The following is a 24,354-nucleotide window of genomic DNA, read 5'->3' as shown; positions in this document are numbered from 1 at the left end:
TCCTCCCCACTTAAAACCTTCTCCTTCAAACCTACCAACTGCCCAAATAACTTTTCACATCACCCTCGTTAAATTTCCATTCGTACTCTCCCTCGAAATGCACTTGAGATGGTGTGGCAATGCTAAAGGTGCTATATAATGGAAGTTGCTCTTGTTGCTGGGCTATGGTCAAAATCAACCCCATTCTCGTTCGCACTTTCCACTAGACCTAGACTATTAGCAAACTTATTGAATTATCTCATTAACCATCCACAGATGTGGAAGTGTGACTAGGGAAAGCTCCTCTGGATTTTCTTTAGAGTTAGACATATAAAAGTTTTCTTTATTCACACAGGAGCAGGCTGGGCCAGCATTTATTGCCCGTCCCTAGTTGCCCCCCTTGAGAAGATGGTGGTGAGCTGCCTCTTGAACTGCTGCAGTCCATGTGCCATGGGTTGACCCACAATGCCCTTAGGGAGGGAATTTGACCCAGCGACTGTGCAGGAACGGCGATATATTTCCAAGTCACGATGGCGAGCGGCTGAGAAGGGAACCTGCAGGTGGTGGTGTTCCTATATATCTGCTGCTTTTGTACTTGTTGGTTAGCTCAGTTGGTTAGATGGCAAACTTGTGGGTTCAATTCCAGCCCCACCTGAGGTTACCATGATAATCCCTCCTCCTCAGCCTCTCCCCTTGCCTGGGGTGTGGTGACCCTCAGGTTAAAACATCACCAGTCATCTCTCTGATAAGACAACAGTGATTTTACTATACTTCTAGATAGCTAGAAGTACACATAACCAATTTTTTGTCTTTAATGGAGAAATGACTGCGGCCCCATGTATACAACAGCATTGCAGTAGGATCTGGTAGGAGAGAGATAATGGGAACTGCAGATGCTGGAGAATCCAAGACAACAAAATGTGAGGCTGGATGAACACAGCAGGCCAAGCAGCATCTCAGGAGCACACCCTGGTAGGAGGTGGTTAGTTCAGTGAATAATTTGGGTGTAGCATCTCAACAACTTCATTCAAAGATGCTATCGAAGGATCATTGGTGAATTTCTGCAGTTGCTCTTGTGGATAGGGATTGGGTACTTGTGAATGTGGTGCCAATTCAGTAGGCTGCTTTGTTCTTCAAGGTGTCAGGCTTCTTGAGTGTTCTTGGGGCTGCAATCATCCAGGCAAGTGGGGGATATTCCATTATATTCCTGACTTGTGCCTTGTAGCTAGTGGACAGACTTTGAGGAGTCAGGAGGTGAGTTACTCGCTGCAGTATTCCTAGCTTCTGACATGTTCTTGTAGTCACTGTGCTTATGTTGAGTTTTTGGTCAATTTTAACCCCAGGATGTTGATCATTATTCCAAACTCCCTCACGGATAAGAGGAACCTACCTTTGAACACATCTCCCTGACGAGTGGGAGGCACATTCAGAACTAATTGCCTACTGGTTCAGTCAAATACAAGGCCCTCCTCACCGTCTGTCCTGATGCTCAGGTTCACCTGATGTGGTGACTTCACCTGGCAAAGCGGCGGCACTCCAAAAGGTTGTGATTTCAAATAAGCCTGTTGGGCGATAACCTGGCGTCATGTGACTTCTGACTTTGTCCACTCCCTGGCAGTCCAACACCGGCACCAATGTTGTTAGGGCAGGATGCAGCGAGGGCCTACTGATACCTGACGTCTTCAATGGGTTGGTAACTAAAGTGGCTGGAATAGGGTTTTGCTTACGTAAGCCGATGGAAATAGATTCTTTATCAACTGTGGAACCATCCCACCAGCAACATCCAGAGCGTTCTAACTGGCCGTGTTAAAAAAAAAGTTTGGTGAGGGTAATCCCATAATGTGGCAGCAGCTTCAATGCTTTCAGGAACAAATATGTGCTGCTCTCAAATCGTTATAAATACTTAATGATCCAATGCTAACACTCTGAAAACTGGTATTTCCCACTTGCTCTCGAGACTGTTTAAACTGCTGTCTTCATTCTTTCCCAGCCTCTTGCAAGATTATTAACGGCGAGCATGCTGGGCGTTAGAGGCCAACATATTTAAATGCTTTCACTTTACACCGTGGGTTATTAACATTTACTTATTGCAATTTTTCACCTGTCTGTCTTCTCTTTGTCACCCTCAAAATTTTATTCTGTCAACTCTGGCACCTTGTGGTGGGCGTTCCCTTCCTATGAGGAAGGGTCGTGCCAAGTCAGGACTGAAATTGACAGGCAGAAGCAGGATAGGTGGTAGACCCAGCCGGCAGTGAGAGAGTTAACGCTGAGGGCTTACTCACGGAACTAATTAACTGCTCTTCAGCAGGTGCCAGAAAAATATTCCCAGGAATCTGTAAACAGCACGGAGTGAAAATCATTAACAGAAGTGCATTTTCATGAGGGCCAAGTGTTTCAGACAGCATCCCCGGTGTGATGGCGTTCAGTGGAAAGCTGCTGAATGTGATAGAATCAAAGTGTTTGATCAGCGGAACAGCGGTGTGGGCTCTGTTCTCTTAATGAGCTCAGTTGTTGCAGCATTGGAAAACAAACAGAATAGATGTGGAACGTGCCCACATAAGATGCAAATCAGCCTCAAAGGGCCAAAGTAATCATTAAAGTGTAAGAGTGTTTAGAGTAGTTCGAGGTTTAGGGCATTCAGCCCCCAAGTCTGTTCCACACTTCAAGATTATGTTGGATTTTCTACATCAAGACCACACTGCCTGTAAAGTAGAATTAGAAAAACAAGCTGTATAAATGTTAACTTTATTGTTAATTGACGAAGACGGATGGAAATACATAGAAACATGCAAACACCGTTCTCTCAAATTAGACACCACGCAAATAATCAGTGGCTCTCATGGGCTGCGCCAAATTATGATTCAGAGGTGCTTGATAAAGGGGTACTTACAGCAAATTCATTCTCTGGGTCCTTCGGCCCTCTCCTGATTGGTCTAGAGTAGCTGAATTTTGAAACATTATTAGCTTTGAAGAATCTGAGGGGTGAAAGGGGCAAAAAAAAGGACTTGTGAGACAAAAGCAAGAGATGCTTCTGAGCATTCTGACTCTCAGCTAAATTGTGTTTCCTCAGCTTTGACGCACTCAGTCTTCCCTCTGCTTACGGTTGTTTTTAATTCTTTCCCCTTAAAAAAAAGTGCGTTGGAGTGCAGAAACCACATTTAATATATACCGTTTCAGTCATTAAACTAGAAAGAGTGCAGAAAAGATTTACTAGGAGACTACCAGGAGTGGAAGGTTTGAGTTATAAAGTTTCGATAGACTGAGACTTTTTCCCCTGGAGTATAGGAGACTGAGAGGTCACCTTATAGAGGTTTATAAAATCATGAGAGACGTAGATAAGATACATAGCCAACAGCTTTCCCCATGGTGGCAGAGCCTAAAGCTAGAGGACATAGGTTTAAGTGAAAGGAGAGAGGTAAAAAAAGGGTCTGGAGGTGCAATATTTTCACACAGAGGGTGGTGAGTGTCTGGAATGGACTGCCAGAGGAAGTGGCGGAAGCGAATACAACTTTGTCATTTAAGGAACATTTAAACAGGTACACGGATGGGATAGCTTTGGAGGGATATGCAATAAACACAGGCAAACAGGACTAGTGGAAACTGGGCAGCACGGACAAGATGAGTTGAAGGCCCTGTTTCCACTGACTCTATGACCAATGACCCTACAGGAGCCGAATTCATCCTTAATTTTAGACAAAGGTACGATGACCCGACTCAGCTTTCCACTTCAGGCTCCAGCATTCCATCCTCTTTCTGATTTCTCCCGTGACCCCATGGGGAAGTGGGAGCACAGACACAGCAGGGAGTGTTTTCCCCCAGTGATCCAGGCATCCTGAGTGTGCCGCAGTAGTAGCCAACCCCACCTGCCATTTCCGTTGGGAATAAGGTGCGGAGAACTTACCCCACAATCTGCTCCGGGACATTCTTGTTGTGAAACTGTGGCTGTTCTCCCAGGATTGGCTGCACGGTGAAGCACTGAACAACTGTTGGGGGTCACGGTGAAGGAAAAGAACATGAGAGGCAGTACTGTTGTGGCTGCACCGAGGGAAAGGGTAGAAATTCACTTTGAAAGGTTGGGGATCCCAATTAAGCAAGGTGGATGCGAACGGGGCTTTCAGTGCTGCTACAGCTCTGCAGCACAAAATATCTGAGGTCCTTGACACACTAGTAACATTGTCTCCTCACATTCACAAGGTTCAGGTTAGATCTGAGCAAACCCTCCAGCACATATCTGAGGGAGTGCAGCACTGTCAGAGGTGCTGTATTTTAGGAGAGGTTTTGACTTGAAGCCCCATCTGACCTCTCAGAGAGATGTGAGAACAACCTCGAGGGGCGGAATGGCCTACTGCTGTTCTTATATTCCTATAAAGTATCACACTTCTTTGGAGAAGAGCTTGGGAGGTCTCCCCAGTGCATTAACGTAGCAAATATTCCTTGATCTGCTTCCCAAACAGTTAAATTCTTGCATAATAGGATAGTAGGTCGGCACAACATCATGGGGTGAAGGGCCTGTACTGTTCTATGTTCTATGTTCGAAATAAATAAAAACTTCTGGAGACACTTCTCCACATGTGGTGTCACGATATAAGTAACCTACTTACTCTTGTATTTAATTTCCCTCACAATACACTGTAACTATCAGGTATCCTAATTACCTGCTGAGCCTGTACATTAATCTTCTGCAATTCAGGTTTGAGAGCCCCTGCCTCTGAGCCCTGTACTGTCACACAATTTCAGTAACATGTTGGCCTTTTTGATCTTTCTGCCGCAATGGAAATTTTCACCTTTTCTCCCATTTGACTCCGTTTCCCAGATCTTTGCCCATGTACTCAACCTTTCGACAACCCTTTTGTAATCTCCTTACATCTTCTCCAAAACTTACCTTTCTTTTACGTATCTTTGAGTCACTAGCAAACACACCTTTGGTCCTTTCATCCAAGTTATTTGTATAAATTGTAAAATGTTCTCTGGCAATGATCCCTTTGCACACTACTCATGACAATCTATCCAACCAAAGAAAACCCACCTATTTATGCCTGCTCTCTGTTAGCTCACTAACTTTTCAATCATGCCAATATCTTACTTACTACACCAAGAGCTTTGATTTTCCACATTAATTTTTAATATGACATCTTATCAAATATCTTTTGGAAGCCGAAAGACAGTAAAGCCATTGATTCTTCTTTATCCACAGCACATGTTAATTTTCAAAGAATTCCAATAGATTAGTTACAAGTGGAATAACAAGGTGTAGAGCTGGATGAACACAGCAGGCCAAGCAGCATCAGAGAAGCAGGAAGGCTGACGTTTCGGGCCTAGACCCTTCTTCAGAATTTTTTTTTCTAAAGAAGGGTCTAGGCCCGAAACGTCAGCTTTCCTGCTTCTCTGATGCTGCTTGGCCTGCTGTGTTCATCCAGCTCTACACCTTGTTATCTCAGATTCTCCAACATCTGAATTTCCTACTATCTCTGAATTAGTTACCAGTGATTTCGCTTTCATAAATCCATGCTGGTTCAACTAACTTGAGTTGTTTTGTCTTCCTATGTGACCTGCTGTAAAATTTTTAGCAATAGCTTTGAACTTTTTCCTATGATTCGTCCACATTTTATCCCAGACAATTAATCGCAGCCCCCACTTTCTAGGCTCTTCAGCTCTCCACACACATCAAACCACGCCGAGTATCTCAGATAAAAATAAGGATACATTGTCCGGGAGAGTTCTTGATTTCTTCTCCAGGGGGCGATGTTGTTTTCATCAGTTCTGCATTTGGAAACTGTGTCAGCAGCATCTGTTCGAAATCCTCCCTCCGTTCGTAGTCCTTTCCCCGGTGAATGAAGACCTTGTTCTGAAAGGGCAAAAAATAAGCATAAGCATAGACCCAAAAATAATAACGTGCATTTATGCAGCACAATTAATGAGGTAAAACGTCCCAGAGCATTTTGGAGGAATGTACATTATATATAGCCCCTCTGCCACCCTTCTGACATTCAGTTAACAAGACGCAGGGGAGATCTGAGGATCTGAGAGCCAAAACAGAAACACAAAATTAATCCCTCGGATCAGAAACATTGCCTGTAATGATTCTTACCCTGCACATGAACAAGTAGTTTCAAGCCCAGTTGCAAAGGTTCGTATGCAGAACTACATCGAAACTACAAGCCAGGAACAAGTTACACTGCTCAGCTGCTCATGTGAGCTCTACTCAAACCTACTCTACTTTATAATGACCTCTTCCGATACCGCACCCATATATCTGTTATTACCATCTGTCTCACCCATACATCAAGCCACTTGTTCAGAGCATTAATGCTGCCTACAGCAAGTGCCAGATATCCTCATGGTGGTCTAAACTGAAAGATTTTTCTTTATAAAAAGGAACTTTGACAAATGTTAGTAAATCATAGAAGTGTGGAAGCAGGCTATTTGGCCCATCAAGTCCACAACGACCCTCCAAGGTGCATCTCCCTCAGATCCATCATCCCTCCCCATCCCCGCAATCCCACATTTCCCACCGCTAATCTACATAGCTTGCACATCCCTCTGGGCAATTTGGCATGGCCAGTATGCACAGCCTGCACATCTTTGGCCTGTGGGAGAAAACTGGAGCAAACTCGGGCAAACATAGGGAGAATGTGCGAACTCCAGTCAGTCACCTGAGATTGGAAGTAAACCCAGGTTCCCAAAAATGTGAGGCAGCGGTGCTAATCACTGAGCCACCATACCACCCTAAATGATATAAGTTTAGCAAATGACAGGCAAAGCCTTGGGTGAAGCCAATGGAATATCGGGGTTGGCTGATTATCACACCCACCGCTCACTAGAAAGTGACTTCTTGCAGACAAGGCTGGTCTAAGAACATCCAAAAAGAAGCAGTGAAAAACTGATGACAACACTTGGCTGTGCATGTTGTTGGGCAGTTGTCCTCATGTTAAGACCCACTTGGGAAAGGGTACTGATTCTCAGCTCAGGACTAGTACTCCTGGGATTGCCATAAAAATTAATGACTTAATCAAAGGATCCAAAGCCCCCACTTTAAACGTCCTTTGGAATCTAGTTAGCAGAAAACACTGATTAGGTAGAGCTGCTATTTATTCCAAATAAATTCTTAACACCAGTGAACAGCCATGATCTATTAACAAATGACTCCACTTGATAAAATTTAAACCCCCATTTTAAAATCTCTACACACGCAGATATGGGCCAACACAGAACATAATGGGTGGAGAAAAAAATAATGGGTAAATGCGTTTGAAGAGCAAGTTTACAGAGATGGTGCAGACTTTCCTTTCACTTTCTGTCCTTCAGATGTGGAGATGCTGGTGTTGGACTGAGGTAGAAGAGGTCAGAAATCACACGATACCAGGTCATTGCCTAACAGGGACTGAAGCAGTGCATGTTTAAATGCAACAAGAACTGGACAATATCCAGGCTTGGGTTGACAAGTGGCAAGTAACATTTGTGCCACACAAATGCCAGGCTGTGACCGTCGTCAATAAGAGACAATCTAACCACCGTCCCTTGACATTCAATGGCGTTACCATCACTGAGTCCCCTGCTATCAATATCCTCGGGCTACCATTGACCAGAAACTCAACTGGACTCACCAAATTAACACAGCGACTACAAGAGCAGGCCAGAAGCTGGGAATAGGTGACTAACTCACCTCCTGACTCCTCAAAGCCTATCCACCATCTGCAAGGCACAAGTCAGGAGCGTGATGGAACACTCCCCACTTGCCTGGATCAGTGCAGCCCCAACAACACTCCCCCTCCCATTCTCTTGATGGCATGTCCATCATGGGCCTCCTGCACTGCCACAATGATGCCACCCGAAGGTTGCAGGAACAGCAACTCATATTCCGCCTGGGAACCCTGCAGCCTAGTGGTATCAATGTGGACTTCACCAGTTTCAAAATCTCCCCTTCCCCCACTGCATCCCTAAACCAGCCCAGTTCATCCCCTCCCCCCACTGCACCACACAACCAGCCCAGCTCTTCCCCCCCACCCACTGCATCCCAAAACCAGTCCAACCTGTCTCTGCCTCCCTAACCGGTTCTTCCTCTCACCCATCCCTTCCTCCCACCCCAAGCCACACCCCCAGCTACCTACTAACCTCATCCCACCTCCTTGACCTGTCCGTCTTCCCTGGACTGACCTATCCCCTCCCTACCTCCCCACCTACACCCTCTCCACCTATCTTCTTTGCTCTCCATCTTCGGTCCGCCTCCCCCTCTCTCCCTATTTATTCCAGTTCCCTCCCCCCATCCCCCTCTCTGATGAAGGGTCTAGGCCCGAAACGTCAGCTTTTGTGCTCCTGAGATGCTGCTTGGCCTGCTGTGTTCATCCAGCCTCACATTTTATTATCTTGGAATCTCCAGCATCTGCAGTTCCCATTATCTCTAACACTCAAGAAGCTTGACACCATCCAGGACAAAGCACCCGACCTGATTGCCACTCATCCACAAGCATCCACTCCCTCCACCACTAACGCGCAGTTGCAGCAGTGTGTACTGTCTACGTGTGCACTGCAGAAATTCACTGACGATCCTCAGACAGCACCTTCCAAACCTACAACCACTTCCATCTAGAAGGACAAGGGCATCAGACATATGGGAACACCATGCCCTGCAAGTTCCCCTCCAAGCCACTCACCATCCTGACTTGGAAATATATCGCTGTTCTTTCACTGTCGCTGGGTCAAAATCCCGGAATTCCCTCCCTAATAACATTATGGGTGAGCCCACAGCAGAAGGACTGCAACGGTTCAAGAAGACAGCTCATCACCACCATCTCAAGGGCAACTAGGGATGGGCAATAAATGCTGCTCCAGTCAACGATGATCATATCCCACGAATGAATAGAAAAGAAAGATTTGTATGTAAGCAGCAGCTTTCAGAATATAGCCCCTTTGTGTGTGGTGGACAGGTCGGATAGCGGGGAGAGACTCTGTGTCTGTGTGCATATGAGCGCGCGCGTGTGTTTGTGTGTGTGTGTGTGTGTGTGTATGTGTGTGCGTGTGTGTGTCTGTGTGTGTGTGTGTGTGTGTGTGTGTATGTGTGTGTGTCTGTGTGTGTGTATGTGTGTATGTGTGTATGTGTGAGTGTGTGTGTGTGTGTGTATGTGTTTATGTGTGTGTGTGTGTGTGTGTGTGTGTGTGTATGTGCATATATGAGTGTGTGTGCATGTGTGTGTATGTTTGTGCGTGTATATGAGTGTGTATGAGCATGTGTGTGTGTGTGGGTGTGTCTGTGTGCGTGAGTGTGCATGCGCACGCGTGTGTGCGTCTGTGTCTGTGTTCTGAGGAAGTGTCACCGGACCAAAAATGTTAACCCTGATTTGTCTTCCATAGAACAGTACAGCACTAAACAGGCCCTTTGGCCCACCATGACTGCGTCAACCATGCTGACACTCTAAACTAATCCCATCTGCCTGCACTTGATTCACATTCCTCTAAATGCCTTTTAAACATTGCTTTTGTAGCTGCTTCTATCGCCTCCATTGCCAGCATGTTTTAGGCACCGACCACCCTCTGTTTAAAGAATTTTTCCTCACTCATCTCCTTTAAACCTTCATCTTTCACCTTAAGTCTCTGCACTCTATTATTGACATTTCCTCCCTGGGAAAGAGACTCCAACTATCCACCCTATCCATGCCTCTTATAATCTTATATACTTCTATCAGGTCGCCACTCAGCCTCCGATGCTCAAGTGAAAACAATCCAAGCTTGCCCAACTTCACCGTATAGCTAACACGTTCCAATCCAGGTAACATCCTGACAAAAAAAGATAACAAGGTGTTGAGCTGGATGAACACAGCAGGCCAAACAGCATCAGAGGAGCAGGAAGGCTGACGTTTTGAGAAGGGTCTGGGCCCGAAACGTCAGCTTTCCTGCTCCTCTGAAGCTGCTTGGACTGCTGTGTTCATCCAGCTCAACACCTTGTTATCTCAGATTCTCCAGCAACGGCAGTTCCTACTATCTCTGAAACATCCTGATAAACCTCTTTTGCACCCTCTCCAAAGCTTCCACATCCTTCCTATAGTGTGATGACCAAAATTGTACTGTATCAAGAAAATATTCAATGTTCTCGATAATGTTTTTGCATAACATACTTATACATATATTTTACAAAGTGTGTGATGTAAGGAGAGAAAGGGAGAATAATAGCATTGAGACCAGCCATATTCATATTGAATGGTGGATTGAGGTCAAAGGTCTCTTTTTATCATTCATTCACGGGGTGAGGGCATCACTGGTTAGTCCAGCATTTATTGCCCATCCCTAATTGTCCAGAGGGCAGTTAAGAGTCAACCACATTGCTGTGGGCCTGGAGTCACATGTAGGCCAGAGATAATGGGAATTGCAGATGCTGGAGAATCCAAAATAACAAAGTGTGGAGCTGGATGAACACAGCTGGCCAAGCAGCATCTCAGGAGGACAAAAGCTTTTGTGGTCCTGAAATGCTGCTTGGCCTGCTGTGTTCATCCAGCTTCACACTTTGTTATCACATGTAGGCCTGACCAGGCAAGGATGGCAGTTTCCTTCCCTGAAGGGTATTAATGACATTACATGAGTTTTTCCAAAAATCAGCAACAACTTCATTAGGAAGGTGATGGCCTACTGGTATTATCACTGGACTGTTAATCCAGAGACCCAGGTAACAACCTACAATGTATTCATGGTTACCAGTAGAGTCTTAACTTCAGACTTGTTTTTATTGAATTCAAATCCAACCAATTGCCACAGTAGGATTCAAACCCAGGACCCAGAGCATTATCTGGGACTCTGGGTTAACAGTCCAGCGATAATACCACGAGGCCATCACTTCCCATAATTATGCCACTCTGATTGTTCTGGATTCACACAAAGATGGAAACTATTTCTGCTCTACATTCATTTCAAATGGCACCGTTATGTTTTTGGGTGAAAAAAGTTTGCATTTATATAGCGCTTTTCAGGATGACCAGACATCTGAAACCGCCTAACAACCGACGAGGTTCTTTGGTGGTCTAGTCCCTGGAGTAACACAGGATATTCAGCAGCTAATTTTCACACAAACAGCAATGTTGCAATGACCAGATAATTGTCTTTGTGCTACTCATTGAGGGATAAATATTGACCAGGAGCGTTGTCAATGTTCTTTGTCCAAATAATGCCAAGGGAGGCTTTGTGTCCACTAAGCAAGCATTTATGGTCTTTGCTAATTGCTACATTGAAATCAGTACCTCAGGCGATGTTGCATTCCCTACACACCCTAATTGGAGAAATCGGGTGAAGGGGAACAAGTTTCTTTGGGTTGTAAGGTCGGTTTGCATTCTTTGCTTCTCTCGGCTTTTTATGAACTTGGCGGTAAATCCCCACAGGTTGTCTGTCATTAAACATTGTTTGATTCCTTTATCACTGAAGCATTACAAACACTCAGGTATCAATCTTGCATTTGCCCAACAGCTTATTACGAGAGAGAAAAAAAATCACAGATCAGCTTCTGCTTCTTTTCAAACTCTTGGTTCAACACTAGGGATTAATGTCTGGGCTTTTGTACATTCAGGAGACTGATACTATCAGAAAAATATCATTACTCAAAGGTAGTGCTTCAAAAATCCATTAACAACCTGATGTTTCATTTGAATTTAAATACACCTCTTCATTTTTCTTATTTCTAAAAGGACCCGTGAAGTTTGCTTGATGGTAATCTTAATCCATCTCCAAAGCTCATTGATATGCAGCTTGATCAGTGACTGCAGTTTCTGCTTTTCCTCATTACTGTTTCTTCTTTACAATTTGCTCCTCATGTTCTCATTCCCTCGGCCCCTCTGCCAATTCACAGTTTCTCACATCTCCCCTTCGGGGACACTGAGGCGAGATATTGAGGGATCAGGGCCAGGGTCGGGGGGTGCCCTGTGTCAGTCCTTGGGGAAAAAAAATTTAAAAGGGGCCTCCTTTCCCTGAGAGCACCACAAGGGGGAGGGGAGGGGGCATTTTCTGTGTAGACTGTAGGAGTATGGGGAGAGCGGGTTTGAAGGAGTGACTGTGGGATGTGGAGATGATGCCATTTTTACCAGAGGGTAAGAAGGGGAGGCGTTGGCCTAATGAAAGGAGTAAAGTTGTTGTAGGCGATCTACAGTTTGGGGGAAGGAAGGGTATTCATGCTGCGTGTGCATGCATGGGAGTGGGAGGATGGAGTTGGGGGTGGAGGGTGGGATTTTCTGTTGCCACTGTGGTAGCTGATTTCCACACTGCAATCCACCAGAAAAAAGAGAGCTGCTCACACTACGATGTGTGCAACAGGACTGCACAATTCAAAAAGGCAAGCCAACACCAGCACCACCAAAGTAACTAGGGGCAGCCAAATCCCATTGTCGAATAACTCAAACGTCAAAAATACAGGTTAAGTAACAAACAATAGTGCTAATCACTGAGCCACCATACCTCCCAACAATCCAACAATCTGTCAAGCAGCTCTGGCTAATCTGATGAGGTATTTTGTGGAGGGGTTTAATCCGGGTTGTACAGTAGATATAATCTATACATACCTTAGCAAGGATTCCAACAAGATCCCATGTACATGGCAAGCCGATGAGTAAGTTAGAAACTTAAAAGTTAAAGAGGGCAATTTCAGTTGACACAAAGGAGGCAAAAAGTTTTTATTTTGTGACTGAAAGTTTGTTTCTAGATTTGCAGTACTAGGTTCCCTGCTGACGTTGGTATCTATCAATGATTTGGACTGTAATCTTGGGGCCATGATTAAGAGGTTTGCACATCAGTGGAGCATCTCTCATGTGATTGATCGCATGGCTACAGGTTGTAGAAAGATATCAATGGGCTGGTCAGGAGGCCGAACAACTCGTGAATAGGATTCAATTCAGGGAAGGAATCACATTCGGGAGGACGAACATGGCCAGGAAATAAAAACACATTTTTAAACAAGCGAAAAAATGCCAGAAATATTCAGCAGCTTTGGCAGCATTTTGAAGAAAGGAACAGGCCGCAAGTCAAATAGCCATAGAGATGGACAGCATGGAAATAGACCTCTCAGTCCAACTCATCCATGCCGACCAGATATTCTAAATCAATCTTGTCCCACTTGCCAATGTTCCCAATATCCCTCTAAACCCTTCGTATTCGTATAGCCTTTTAAATGTTGTAATTGTATCAGACTCCACCACTTCCTCTGGCAGCTCATTCCACGCACACACAACCCTTTGTGTGAGCAAGTTGCCCCTGAGGTCCCTTTTATATCTTTCCCCTCTCAATTTAAACCTCAGCCCTCTAGTTTTAGATTCCCCTACTCTGGGGGAAAGACCTTGGTTATTTATCCTATCCATGCCCTTATAAACCTCTAGAAGGTCACCCCTCAGCCTCTGACACCCCAGGGAAAATAGCCCCAGCCTATTCAGCCTCTCGCTATAGCTCAAACCCTGGCAACATCCTTGTAAATCTTTTCTGAACACTTTCAAGTTTCAACTGTTAAGTCTTTCCTGCAACTTCCGTTTTAATTTCAGATTTCCAGCATCTCCAGCATTTTATGGCAATGTAAGAGAAGGTACAATGAACAGAAAGATTCAGTAAGGTATAAAGGAACATGAGGACTTTGGAGTGCATGCCTGCAGATTTCTGAAGGTAAATAAACTGGTCAAAAAGCCATGCAGGACTCTTTCCCTCATTGAACGTGGCTCAGAGAATATGGGCAGGGAGGTGACATTAGAAACTGAATAAAACATGAGCTACATTACAGCCTACAGTTCTTATTAGTGCAAGGCTGAGATCACACCAGATAGGATATAGAAGAGGATTTATGAGAATGATGCCAGCGAATGGAGAATTTTAATCATGAGGGGAGTTTGGACAGACTGGGGTTGTTTCCTTTGACGCAGAGGAGATATCAGGGTTGAGATTGAACTCCAGTCTCCAAGGTATTATCCCAGGCCTCTGAGTCACTGCAATGTTACCAATTATGTGAGGCCTGGATAGTGTGAATAACCAAGGTCTTTTTCCCAGGGTAGGGGAGTACAAAATTAGAGGTTTAAAGTGAGAAGGAAAAGATTTTAAAGGAATCTTAAGAGTAACTATTTTACACAGAGCATGGTGAGTCTACAGAACGAGCTGCCACAAGAGGTGGTGGTAGAAGTAGATAAAATTACTACATTTAAAAGGCATCTGGGTGGGTACATGAATAGGAAGGATTTAGAGGGAACAACAACAGAAGTTTCTGGAAAAGCTCAGCAGGTCTGGCAGCATCTGTGAAGAAAAAAAAAATCAGAATTAACATTTCAGGTCCGGTGACTCTTCCTCAGAACCTTCCTTTCTGGACCTGAAACGTTATCTCTGATTTTTTTTATCAGAGATGCTTCCAGGCCTGCAGAGCTTTTCTAGCAACTTCTGCTTTTCTTCCTGATTTACAGCATCTGCAGTTCTTTTGGTTTTTATTTAGGGTTTAGAGGGATATGGGCCAAGTGCTGGCAAATGGGACTAGGTCAGATTGGGATGTCTGGTTGGCATGGGTGAGATGGGCTGAAGTGTCTTTTTCCATGCTGTATAACTCTGTGTGGTAAAGGCACTCAGTTAAAACCAAAATCACATCATGGTGAGCAGCAATGGCCATCTGTAAAAAGTTTTTGTTGCTGGTGGATTTGGCAAAGCAATTGAAGGTCAATTGGACATACTGGTGATAGATAATTGGTAAACTAATTGAAGATCAAGTGCACTCTAGGTAAAGACATTAGAGAAACCAGTCAACCAGGCAGCATTGGTTTTTGTGAGTACATAATAATCTGTAGTTGGAGCATTGAACAGCAAACAAGTGTCTAACCATCTGAATTAAAATAAAAACAAAAGCTAGTATCAGAGATAATGGGAACTGCAGATGCTGGAGAATCCAAGATGATAAAATGTGAGGCTGGATGAACACAGCAGGCCAAGCAGCATCTCAGGAGCACAAAAGCTGACGTTTCGGGCCTAGACCCTTCATCAAAGAGGGGGATGGGGAGAGGGAACTGGAATAAATAGGGAGAGAGGGGGAGGCGGACCGAAGATGGAGAGAAAAGAAGATAGGTGGAGAGGAGAGTATAGGTGGGGAGGTAGGGAGGGGATAGGTCAGTCCAGGGAAGACGGACAGGTCAAGGAGGTGGGAAGAGGTTAGTAGGTAGATGGGGGTGTGGCTTGGGGTGGGAGGAAGGGATGGGTGAGAGGAAGAACCGGTTAGGGATGCAGTGGGTGGGGGGAAGAGCTGGGCTGGTTGTGTGGTGCAGTTGGGGGAGGGGACGAACTGGGCTGGTTTAGGGATGCTGTAGGGGAAGGGGAGATTTTGAAACTGGTGAAGTCCACATTGATACCATTAGGCTGCAGGGTGCCCAGGCGGAATATGAGTTGCTGTTCCTGCAACCTTCGGGTGGCATCATTGTGGCACTGCAGGAGGCCCATGATGGACATGTCATCTAGAGAATGGGAGGAGGAGTGGAAATGGTTTGCGACTGGGAGGTGCAGTTGTTTGTTGCGAACTGAGCGGAGGTGTTCTGCAAAGCGGTCTCCAAGCCTCCGCTTGGTTTCCCCAATGTAGAGGAAGCCACACCGGGTACAGTGGATGCAGTATACCACATTCTTCCTCTCACCCATCCCTTCCTCCCACCCCAAGCCGCACCCCCATCTACTTACTAACCTCATCCCACCTCCTTGACCTGTCCGTCTTCCCTGGACTGACCTATCCCCTCCCTACCTCCCCACTTATACTCTCTCCACCTATCTTCTTTTCTCTCCATCTTCGGTCTGCCTCCCCCTCTCTCTCTATTTATTCCAGTTCCCTCTCCCCATCCCGCTCTCTGATGAAGGGTCTAGGCCCGAAACGTCAGCTTTTGTGCTCCTGAGATGCTGCTTGGCCTGCTGTGTTCATCCAGCCTCACATTTTATCATCTTAAAAACAAAAGCTGTTGTCCACTTGTGAACTGAGGCACTGCTGACAGGTAGAAGCCCAGAACATTTGTCCTGATGCTTGATGACATAAGTATCAATCTCTCACAACAGTCTGTTTTATATTCCCGTGGACACAAACTGGCTTTTTCTTTGATTTACACAATCTTAAAGGCTTACTCCAAAGTTTCAAAGGCTGAATCAAAGATAATAGAAATCTCTTTGTGGATGGAACCACATCCAGTGACACTCTTACTGAATTACAACTGCTCAAGGAATGTGTAAAGCTGTATTTTACAGCGCAGATGTTGAATTATCCCAAGGAAAGAGCTCCAAACTTCTTGCTTACCATTGGGAAGGAGGGACTACACAGATTTAACACATCCGGTCTTTCCAGGGATGATCAGAAAACTCCAGAAAAAATCTGGAGTTATACACAGGCCGTTAGACATAGGTGTAAGAGTAAGCCACAACTGCACACCAGCAGGGAATGTGAATTAATAACACAATTTTTGGATACCAGCAAAGATTTCCACATTATGTAACCATCCCAGATCATGTAAAGCCATTATTGAGCATGGTGTTGCATTGAGGAGGAACCGAGGCCAGCTGAGACCTACCTACAATACGCCACAAGATCATAAGATGTAGTAGTTGAGTTAGGCTATTCAGCCCACTGAATCCATTCCACCATTCAATCACGGCTAAGATTTTTTGAACTCCATTTCCTTGCCTTTTCCTTGTGAACTGCTAGTGGTAACATCTTCCCCGTGTGCACTTTATCCCAGCTTTCACTATTCCGTAAGTTTCAATGAGATCCCCCTCATCCTTCTAAACTCAATTGAGTAGAGACCCAAAGTCCTCAACCGCTCCTCATACAGCAAGTCCTTCATCCCTAGCACCATTCTTATATAACATCTCTGGAACCCCTCCAAGGTCAGCACATCCTTCCTTAGATATGGGGCCCAAAACCGAGCACAATATTCCAAATGTAGTCTGATCAGAGCCTTACACAGCCCTTTACACTCAAGAAGATAGTGAGGAAGATAAAGAACAAAGTAGAAAAAAAAACTCCAATGAAACTGTTGTGCATTGATATCGACAACCAGCACGAGAGCCAAGTTGTTGAACAAATGCAACAGGCAACAATATGTAGTTCACCAAATGTGTACACAATCATTGGATAAGGATGGGTTGTCAAACTTCCAAAGTATTGCATTATTGTCTGAAATGATAAACATGTAAATTTTGCTTTTACCTTTTCGTATAATTTTCAAATTGCCAACCTGTGCCTGTATACAAATATATTTTTTTTTAATATTCACTCCCAGGACATGGGCATCTCTGGCTAGACAGCAGTTATTGCCCATCCCTAAGTTCAGTTAAGAGTCAACCACATTGCTGTGAGTCTGAAGTCATATGTCAACCCGGTAAGGATGGCAGATTTCCCTCCCTGAAGGACATTAGTGAACCAGATGGGTTTTTCCAACAATAGATTAATGGTCATCATTAGTTGTTAAATTTAGATATTTCTTGAATTCAAATTCCACCATCTGTGGGATTATGAACTCGGATCCCCAGACTGTTATCTGGTCTCCTGAACAATAGTCTAGCGATAATATCACTACGCCATTGCCTGCCCTACTGCTCAATACTGCTCCATTGTAATCTGTAGGTTTAATATGAGCCCAACCACTTATGTGTTTGTATATGTAATGGTTGCAATAATAGCCAGTAATAAATGTTTGATGGATTCTTCAATACCACAATATCCATAACCAATTCCTTTAAAATTAGATAACAAGGTATAGAGGTGCATGAACACAGCAGGCTAGGCAGCATCAGAGGAGCAGGAAGGCTGACATTTCGGGTCTAGACCCTTCTTCTAGGCCTGAAACATCAGCCTTCCTGCTCCTCTGATGTTGCTTGGCCTGTTGTGTTCATCCAGCTCTACACCTTGTTATCTCAGATTCTCCAGCATCTGCAGTTCCTGCTACCCCTTTAGAATTAGAATTAGGTTTATTGTTGCATGTACTCAAGTACAGAAGTAGAGTGAATAATGTATAATGGTGCCATCTTAGCTACAAAGTACCTAGGTATAAATCTTAGATACAAAATGGAGAATAAAGAAAAAAAAATTACATTACCTTACAGTGATTCGCAGTATAAGTTAGAAAATAGGAAATATAGTTAAAAGGACAAACATTACAGTCAGATAAACAGATTACTGATAAACATCACATTGCAGTAGATCACTGCAGGGGGTTTGTACACATGGTCTGACTGGCCTTATAAGTTCTAACCGCTTGCACTGGTCTCCAGCCCATCAACTGTCTCTGCTCCACTCTGGCCTTCAGCTGCTCTGCTCCAGGCCTCTAGCCAGCTCCAGTCCAACCCTCAACCAATCTGCTCTGTCCCTCAACTGCTCCACATCGCCACACCAGGTTTAAACACTCATTTGACACAGTTTGCCATTGCTCAGTGTTCCCATTTCTTTCACACCAATGTATATTTACATACAGCCACAGTGAAGCAACAGTATGCCATGTAATTAGAGAGGAAAATGCTGCAAGTCACTGCCATATATCATCAGTAACATTATTACTAGTTCCCTGGACATTAAGGGAATCAATGTTAATTGGTTTATATAATGAAACATAACTGATCTGACATAGATCTCATTACGTAAGTTGGATAATTAATTACTTCATAAGGCTGTTTAAGATCTTATTGATAATGACATTTCTAATCCAACATCTTTAACAAGAAATGATCATTTGTCAAAGGATTCCTTGGGATGGCAATGCACAGCGAGGTGCAGTAAATACTCAAAGTGGATTGAAGGTAAAAAGTTATTTGCTCTATATACTAGATGTCTTCCTTAAACAATGCACAACTCATGATGAATCCTCAAGCAACATTTAAATTGCCTGAGGAAAGAATCTATAAAGTGCATTAATTCCCGTTTATACACATTTCCAGGTATCCTAACATTTAACTTTGATCGTGCTTGATAAGCTATATTCCTGAGCAATGTCACCTCCATGACTTCTACTGGCATTTGTCATGTCTATGTGCATCCATAATTCAATGCCTTTTCTAGCCAAATGTAAACCCAGCCTTTTCTCAATAGCTAATTTACTGCTGCATTCAGAATCACAAATATTACAGTGCAAAGAAGGCCATTCAGCCCATCATACCTGCACTGACTCTATTACCTAGTGCTACCAGAGTCATAGAGTCTTCGGCATGGAAACGGACCCTTCCATCCAACTAATCCAGATCGACCATGCTCCCAAGCTGAATGAGTTTAACTTATCTGCATTTGACTCATATCCCTTCAAACCTTTCCTATTCATGTGACTATCCAAATGTCCTTGAAACATTGCAATTGTATCTGCATCCACCACTTTCTTTGGCAATTCATTCCACACACAAAAACCACTCTCTGTGTAAAAACATTGCCCCTCATATCCTTTATAAATCTTTCATATCCCCCCACTTTTGAACTTCTCACTTGAGGGAAAAGACCCTTTCTATTCACCTTATCTATGCCCCTCATGATTTTATAAACCTTCTGAGGCTTTATAAAGCTCTAGTTAGGCCCCATTTAGAATACTGTGTCCGATTTTGGGCCCCACACCTCAGGAAGGACATACTAGCCCTGGAGCGTGTCCAGCGGAGATTCACACGGATGATCCCTGGAATGGTAGGTTTAACGTATGATGAACGGATAAGGATCCTGGGATCATACTCATTAAAGTTTAGAAGGTTGAGGGGAGATCTAATTGAAACTTACAAGATAATGTATGGTTTAGAAGGGGTGGACGCTAGGAAGTTGTTTTCGTTAGGCAGGGAGACTAGGACCCGTAGGCACAGCCTGAAAATTAGAGGGGGTAAATTTAAAATGGAAATGAGGAGACATTTCTTCAGCCAGAGAGTGGTGGGCCTGTGGAATTCATTGCCACAGAGTGCAGTGGAGGCCGGGACATTGAATGTTTTCAAGGCAGAGATCGACAAGTTCTTGATCTCACAGGGAATCTAGGGCTACAGGGAGAGTGCAGGAAAGTGGAGTTGAAATGCCCATCAGCCATGATTAAATCGTGGAGTGGGCTCGATGGGCCGAATGGCCTTACTTCGACTACTATGTCTTAGGAGAAAAAAAAGCTTACTTTTATACCTCAATCCCTCCATTCCTGGCACCATCCCAGTATATCTTTTCTGAACCCTCAAGCCTTTTCTCCATATCCCTGCACATCATTTCTATCCACATAATTACCCAATTTCAATCATAGGTTGCTGAACAAACTTTTGAACTGAATTCTAGTTTCAGCTGATCTGATAGAGACAGGGTTATGTTTCTGAGTTAATCTATCCAAGCCTCTTACTCCCACTTTCCCTGCCTGAGACAAAGAGCTGGAGCTCATGGTGATGTTCAATCATGGGTCAAGAGCCAGTATTCACCTTCCCCTTGATGGAAGAATTTGTAGCCAGAGCTTATGGCCGTCCCACATTTGTACCTTTAGAGTAGTGGCGAGGGAAAATAAAGAAGACCAAGCTTTGGCCTCAGCAAGAACACCCAGTAGTATTGAGAAACAAGCCCCAAATTGGGATAAGTCAATGATTTGGTATTGGGAATACAGACACATGGATACCAACTTGCCACCAAGTGACATGACCAACTCTCACTTGTCTCACTACACTCGGACAACGAGGGACATAAATTTGACTGGGACACCACCACCACAATTGTACAAGTCAAACAGAGACCTGCCAGGCAATTCCTGGGGGCCTGGTATTCTAACTGGAACTCTATCACAAACACATTGAATTAGACCTGGTGTACAAACCACTGAGAAACAGAACTGGAAGTCGTACCAAACACCTCAACAAACTGAGGCAGATAAATAACAAATGGGACAGAACACTGACCAGAGGCCAGAGGCGCACTGACCATGTTACCTAGCAGGGTGATGAAATGTTTACAACCAAACCCACTCGTTAGGCGAGCATGTCTACAACCTCATTAGTGACCACACTTCAATTCCAAGGCCAAACAATATGTTAAACAGGTCTCTGAGGAAATCTTTGCTCAGTGGGGTGAGATATCAGAGCAGTGTGATGAATATGTTAATGGGGCAATATCAATTCAAAGGTTAAACTTCTGATCTCTAAGTGGGAAGGGTTTAAAACCAAAGTGGAAAAAGCAAAAAAAAATTGGGGTAACGTTTGATGTTTACCACCAGCAAAGTCAATTATTCATCCATTTGGGAATTTAGCTGATTTTGAAGTATGGACTGGAGAGCAGGATCTCCAGCTGGGAAATGGATTTTCTCCATGTGATCATTGTCCTGTGGTTAAAACCCTGTTACTCCTTTGCATCCGAGTGATATTGAGCACATGCTGCACAGTGATGCGTGTAATCTTTTGCATGTGCCATTTTTTTAATGAAAAACCAGCTGACCTCTTCAGGCAGTTATCAAAGATCCCAAGAATATGTGCAGCATCATTGACAGCGTACAATGCATAACATTACAGCACAGAAACAGGCCCTTTGGCCCACAGTGTTTGTGCTGACCATGATGCCATTCCAAACTAATCCCATCCACTTGCACATGGTCTTTTTCCATCTATTCCCTGCCTGTTCATGTGTCTGTCCAAATGCCTCTTAAATGTTGCTTTCATGTCTGTTTCTATCACCTCCCTGGCATTGTGCTCCAGGCATCTATCACCTTCTCCGTAAAAACCTTGACTTGCACATCACTTCTATACTTTCCCTCTCTCACCTTAAACCTATGCCTCTGATGATTTGACACTTTCATCCCTGGGGCAAAAGGCTCCTATTTTCCAAACTATCCCTACCTCTCATAATTTTATATACCCAGTCTTCTGGGAATGCACCTGTGCTTAAACAGAATGCAAAGATCTCTGTCAAGGCCACTGCAATCTCCCTCCCTTTCTTCCCTCAGAATCCTGGGATAGGTCCCATCAGGCCCTGGGGACTTATCCACCCTAATGTTTTCCAAGACACCCGCCAACTCCTCCTTCTCAATATTGACATGCCCTAGAATATCAACAGACTCCCTCGCTATTCATACCACCATCCACGTCCTTCCCTTCAATGAATACTGATATTAAGTACTCATTAAGGACCTCGCCCACTTCCTCTGGTTCCGCACATAAATCCCCTCCTTTGTCTTTGAGTGGATCCAACCTTTCCCAAGCCACACACTTGCTCCCAATATATGTATAAAGTGCCTGAGGGTTCCCATTAATCCTACTTCACCAAGGACATTTCTTAGCTCCTTTCAGCCTTGCTAATTTCATTTTTAAGTTCTTTCCCGCTTCCTTTATATTCCTCACGGGCCTTGGCTGATTTCATTTAACTATTTATTTTTGTTCCTTTAAGGGATCTGAGCATTGTTGAACTGAATGGCTTGCTCGGTCATTTCAGAGTTAACCAATTGTAGTAGGTCTAGAGTTACACAGAAGCTAGAACAGGTAAGGTCAGCAGATTTCCTTCATCAGAGGAAATTAGTGAGCTAAATGGGTTTTTATGACTGACAGGCAATTCCAGATTGACTAGTTGAATTTAAATTCTGTCAACGGAAATCCTGAGTTGATGCCTCCCAATCTTGAACTGCTGAGCACAACTCTTGCTGTCAGATGAACTGAGATAGGCAGCGAGGTAGGCAATGTTACAGTGGTAGGAATCAGCAATCTTGATGACAATGCAGATATGTGGGTAGAGAGGCATCACTGTGGCAAATGTACTTCTGAGGCTGCAACCATTCTTGTCAAATCTCAGGCAGGCAGTTAGGGGATAACTAGGGAACAGAGCTTTGTGATGGGACTAAAGACCAAGGCTACAGTCTTTAAAGTTAACCCTTTATTCTTTGATTCATTCACGGGATTAAGGGCGTTTCTGGCTCGGCAGCATTTATTGCCCATCCCTATTCACTCAGACAGCAGTTAAGAGTCAACCACACTGCTGTGGGTCTGCAGTCACATATAGGCTAGACCATGTAAGGATGGCAGTTTCCCTTCCCAAAGGGCATCAGTGAACGAGACAGTCAGCTTTCGATTCATGGTCATCATTAGATTCTTAATTCCAGATATTTATTTAATTCAAATTCCACCATCTGCCATGGTGGGATTCGAACCTGGGTCCCCAGAATGTTATCTGGGTCTCTGAGTTAACAATCCAGTGATAATACCACAAGGACCATGGCCTCCCCAGAAGCCAATGTCAGACAAACAGGTAATTTAGGATCAGTGGTGGAGTTGACAGATATGGTGGTGCTGGGTGATATTGATATTTTTCTTGGATAACATTACCAGGTGAATCTGAGAAATGAAGGGAGAATAAGGATGGACCATTGTGGGGACACCAGGAGTAATGCAGTAGGGGCAGAAAAAGATGCCATTGCTCACTGAATGTGAAATGCATTGGGACACTTTCTACACTAAGTCTAAGCTGCTGCTGCTGCCATTTGCACTTATTAATTGACACATAGGCTGTCTCTGGAGATCTGGTGTAGTGATTATTCATGGCTTTCCTGACTATTCCAGCCTTAGTGGATATTTTTAAGCTCGCTCTTTATGCAAATATGTATTACACACAGAAGTTCCTTAATACCTAATGTAATTATCATCCTTTGTGTTTCTTAATTATGTGCAGGGCTTTTCGAACCATGAGTAGATGCAGTGTTTACATACCTAAGGACAGCAATGGGACCCAGGAGATAACATCTGTCTTTCTGCGACAACACTTCACATTTTCATTCTCCCACCTACTATGTTGCACTGCTGAAGAAGGGGTCTCCTGAGGAGGATTTTCTTTCATATCGGGAGCCCTTAAAATGGAAATCTTATCAATTGGACCTTTTATAGGAGGAATTTATTTTATTCATTCATGAGATGAGGGCATTTTTGGGCCAGCATTTATTGCCCATCCCTAATTGCCCAAAGGGCAGTTACAAGTCAAGCACATTGAGTCAAAAGCAGGCTAGACCAGGTAATGATGGCAGTTTCCTTCCCTAAAGGGCATTAGTGAACCAGATGGGTCTTTCCCCAACAATTAGCAATGGATTCACAGTCATCATTAGAATCTTAGTTCCAGATATTTTACTGAATCCAAATTCCACCATCTGCTGTGGTGGGATTTGAACCCACGTCCCCGAAACATTATGTGGGTCTTCGGATTAACAGTCTAGCGAAAATACCACTGGGCTATTGCCTCTCCTTAATGTTCCCATTCGAGATGGTTGACAACACCACTTTATATTTCTCCAGCATTTGTCCATAAGACCATAAAACATGGGAGTGGAAGTAAGGCCATTTGGCCCATCAAGTCCCCTCCGCCATTTAATCATGGCTGATGGGCATTTCAACTCTACTTCCCCGCACTCTCCCTGTAGCCCTGGATTCCTTGTGAAATCAAGAATTTGTCGATCTCTGCCTTGAAGACATTTA

The 24,354-nt window shown here is 44.1% G+C and overlaps 1 protein-coding gene across 2 annotated transcripts in view; it reads right to left on the bottom strand.

The window, feature by feature from the left end:
- The window catches only part of LOC125454992 (dedicator of cytokinesis protein 2-like), a 1,138,509-nt gene that overhangs the window by 31,799 nt on the left and 1,082,356 nt on the right, over window positions 1–24,354 (bottom strand). For both annotated transcript variants that reach the window (XM_059650430.1, XM_059650433.1), the window contains 3 exons: window positions 5,683–5,824; window positions 3,881–3,962; window positions 2,870–2,954 (listed from right to left, as the gene is read on the bottom strand). In XM_059650430.1, coding sequence (XP_059506413.1) covers window positions 2,870–2,954; window positions 3,881–3,962; window positions 5,683–5,824 — 309 coding nt within the window. The remainder of the gene's footprint in view (window positions 1–2,869; window positions 2,955–3,880; window positions 3,963–5,682; window positions 5,825–24,354) is intronic.

Source organism: Stegostoma tigrinum, chromosome 1 (genome assembly GCF_030684315.1).
Source record: "Stegostoma tigrinum isolate sSteTig4 chromosome 1, sSteTig4.hap1, whole genome shotgun sequence".
Classification (NCBI taxonomy): domain Eukaryota; kingdom Metazoa; phylum Chordata; class Chondrichthyes; order Orectolobiformes; family Stegostomatidae; genus Stegostoma; species Stegostoma tigrinum.
The sequence above is the reverse complement of the archived record's forward strand: the minus strand, read 5'-3'. Positions and strand labels throughout refer to the sequence as shown.